We start from the raw sequence: 2,966 nt of genomic DNA, 5'->3' as shown, positions 1-2,966 counted from the left end.
AGCACGGGTACTTAAAGGATTTCAATTCTGAGCCCGATAGCTGGCATCTTTAGCTCAGGATTTTCGGTTGCTGTTTTAACAACAGTAAATACCGGTTGATTAAGTGAAAAGATTTTTTAGTGATTTCCTGTGTCGACAAATAAATTTTTACTACACTAAGCCAAGGAACCATCAGGATTGACTCCTTTTTTGAATTACTGCATTGCGGCCTGTAACTCCCCGATTAAAGATCTCATTGCTAGTTGGTTCCACTCCTTCCATTTTCCATGAAATGGATTTTGTAAGTATTTAGACTTGGCATTCTTTCATATAGGAAGGCCACGTGCTGAAACACCATTCATACATGGCGAATCCGTGCGCAAATCGTCAACATTTGAGTACTCGCCTCCCATTGGACCCCACCTCGGTTGGCCAATCAACCCCTCTGGCGTTGAGACATGCTTTAGGTAACAGTAATGAAATATTCAAGTCATTTTTTCATCAACCATGAAGAGTTTTGGTTCCATTACAGCCAAGTCCAACTGCATCCAACTTCATCGATTCGTTCGGCTTGGAGATAAGGCCGACAGTCAAGTTTTCACTTTCATCGTACCATCTCAGCTGACGCGCGGTTTCATTAACACGGCCCAATCTAAGGAATTTCCTTATGGAGGGCAGAGTTGGCAATTGCAGTTGTGCTTGCAGCATGACGATGTCCAAGCAAAAATTACTGACGAGAGCGTAGCAAATGGATGCGAGTCTCCACGAGCCATGGGACAGAAGACGTATCTCAATGTCGGCCTTACGTTGTGTGGTGGCCTGGCTGGCATGTACTGCAAACTTGAGATGATTCGCTATACCATTTTAAATCGAGAGTCAATCCACTACAATAGAACCCATGAGGAACGACATGTAGCATTTACGGCCGACAATCCAACGCGCTGGAAACAGGGCTGGATTGGAGCCGACCGATTGGCATCTGAACATTTTTATTTCGATGACTGGACATGGCTGGTTGAAGTGGAGCTTCAGGGTGCAAGCACAGCATACGAAGAGCTCTTCACTCTACCTAAAAATGGGCAAAAGGATGCTGCTAGTGGGCTTCGATTAGAATCCGCCAGTTTCACTTATGCTGGGTCGGATTGGAATGTTAGTTTAAACTGGCCTCCAGTGGACAGCAAGAAACATAGCATTACAGCTTTCATGCGCCAGGCAAGAGGTGCCAGCGAGACTAGTAACAATTCTCTTTGCCCAAGAGTGAAACTTCAGCGCCACAGTCGAACAAATCACTGGTGTCGGGTACGATACAAAGCTACACTCATTTGGGGCTCGGTGGGAGAGGCAAGTTTTGGGCCAGTGGATCACCTCATAACTGCTGACAACGGCGCAACAACTGTCGGCTGTGAAATCGGCGATCCTAAATGGTTTGCAGCAGGCCCACTGCCAGCAAAACAGCGCGTTAAAATAATTGTTGAGATGCTGGCAGCTGCTCCCGTCTCCCGAATCGATCTTATTCCGATTGCGCCTCAGGGCGGCAAGAATTTCGCCCGCTGTAAAGATCCAGATGGTCATGAATGGATGGTCCTGAGCGACATTCTTGGCACCTTGGTGCGGCTTCGATTCTTTCCAGTGGTAGAGATTTATCACTACGAAAGCCAAGCAGAAAGCAGTGGTGGTAGCATTTGTGGTGGGCCCTTGAAAGACAATTCCTCCTCGCAGATCCCCGATCGACCCTGTGAGCTACGATGTGTGGCTTGGAACGTCCACCTTATTCCCCACGATACATCAAGAGGTGTGGTAAAGGCACTGAATTCGCCCTATGTCAGCTATGTACCCACTTTTCGCTGCTATATGGGCAGTTCTGCCGCTGGTCGTAGGGCTTCAGAGGATCTCTCAGCAGACAGCCAACAGATGATGATTCATCCCGATGAAGTGACTGAAGTTGCCTTAGATCTTCCCGTCGAAAAGGTATGCGCTAATTTTGCCTGAGTCATTGACTATCATCAAATTACAAATTGGCAATTATAAAAACCACCATGTAATTCTCAATATTAAATATTAATAAGTCTAGGGAATGCTAAAATAGCGCACATTTTTAAAACCGGTTCAGGTTTATCAAATTCAAGTAATTCGTTCCCATTTAAATTTTCAATTGGATGGACAGATTTCATAAGCATGAATAAGGCGAAACAAATGGTTGCACGTTCAAGAATGAAGTATTTACTTCAATTTTCAATTTCATAATTTGGGAGGAAAATTATTGGCGCATTGCCTGTCTATAACAACTTTTTCCGGTTCTGGGTTTAAGCATGTTTGTGCTTCATGGAAAACACTCATTTGACAAAATTAAGCCTAATAGTATGTTTCATTTCATTTTATATTGGACACCACCCCTTGCCTATTAACAGACAAACTACTTCACGTTTGGAGTTAGTGAGCACGTTCAACGGATCTCTTTTGTAATTTCACACACCATTATGTAGGCATCGGTAATGTGACTACATTCTTTTAAGGAGGCAACCAAATTGCTTCGTACACGTAAAATGTGCAAACTTATCAAGATTCTAGCTGCTTAACGACTCCCCAGATGCTGGTGAATCACAGCCAGGTTTTGCTAATCATCTGTTAAGGCCTCGGCTCTGGTAGGTGCATAATAATCACAACAACAATCGCAATTCTCAAGTATTCACTAGGAATGCAAGCCCATTAATCTCCTTGCGATAAAAGAGCAATCAGCAACCCCTTCCGACGATCTTATCCTCACCGTCACAATTGCATTTTCCTTAGTCCTGCTTCTACCACTAGGTAGAGGATGATTATGTAGTGGAATCAGTAAACCAGTTACCTCAACTTATAAATTGCCAAAAAGCCCGTAAGGATTTTATAAGGAAAATCACTCAAATGCGAAAATCATCTTGAGATAGTTTATTTTGGAATATTAATTATCATGATCAACATAACCTTCCAACGACACGAGTACACACGCG

At 43.8% G+C, this 2,966-nt stretch overlaps 1 protein-coding gene across 1 annotated transcript; it reads left to right on the top strand. All coding sequences in view use genetic code 11, as the record gives it.

Moving 5' to 3' along the window:
* Window positions 1–486: 486 nt before the first annotated feature.
* On the top strand, window positions 487–1,968 carry EGR_04608 (hypothetical protein; the record flags this gene model as incomplete). Its single annotated transcript, XM_024493857.1, has 1 exon — window positions 487–1,968. The coding sequence occupies one exon, from the start codon at window positions 487–489 to the stop codon at window positions 1,966–1,968; it is 1,482 nt and encodes a 493-aa protein (XP_024351785.1).
* Window positions 1,969–2,966: the final 998 nt, after the last annotated feature.

This window comes from Echinococcus granulosus, assembly GCF_000524195.1.
Source record: "Echinococcus granulosus chromosome Unknown EG_S00029, whole genome shotgun sequence".
In the NCBI taxonomy this organism is placed as follows: domain Eukaryota; kingdom Metazoa; phylum Platyhelminthes; class Cestoda; order Cyclophyllidea; family Taeniidae; genus Echinococcus; species Echinococcus granulosus.
The sequence above is the reverse complement of the archived record's forward strand: the minus strand, read 5'-3'. Positions and strand labels throughout refer to the sequence as shown.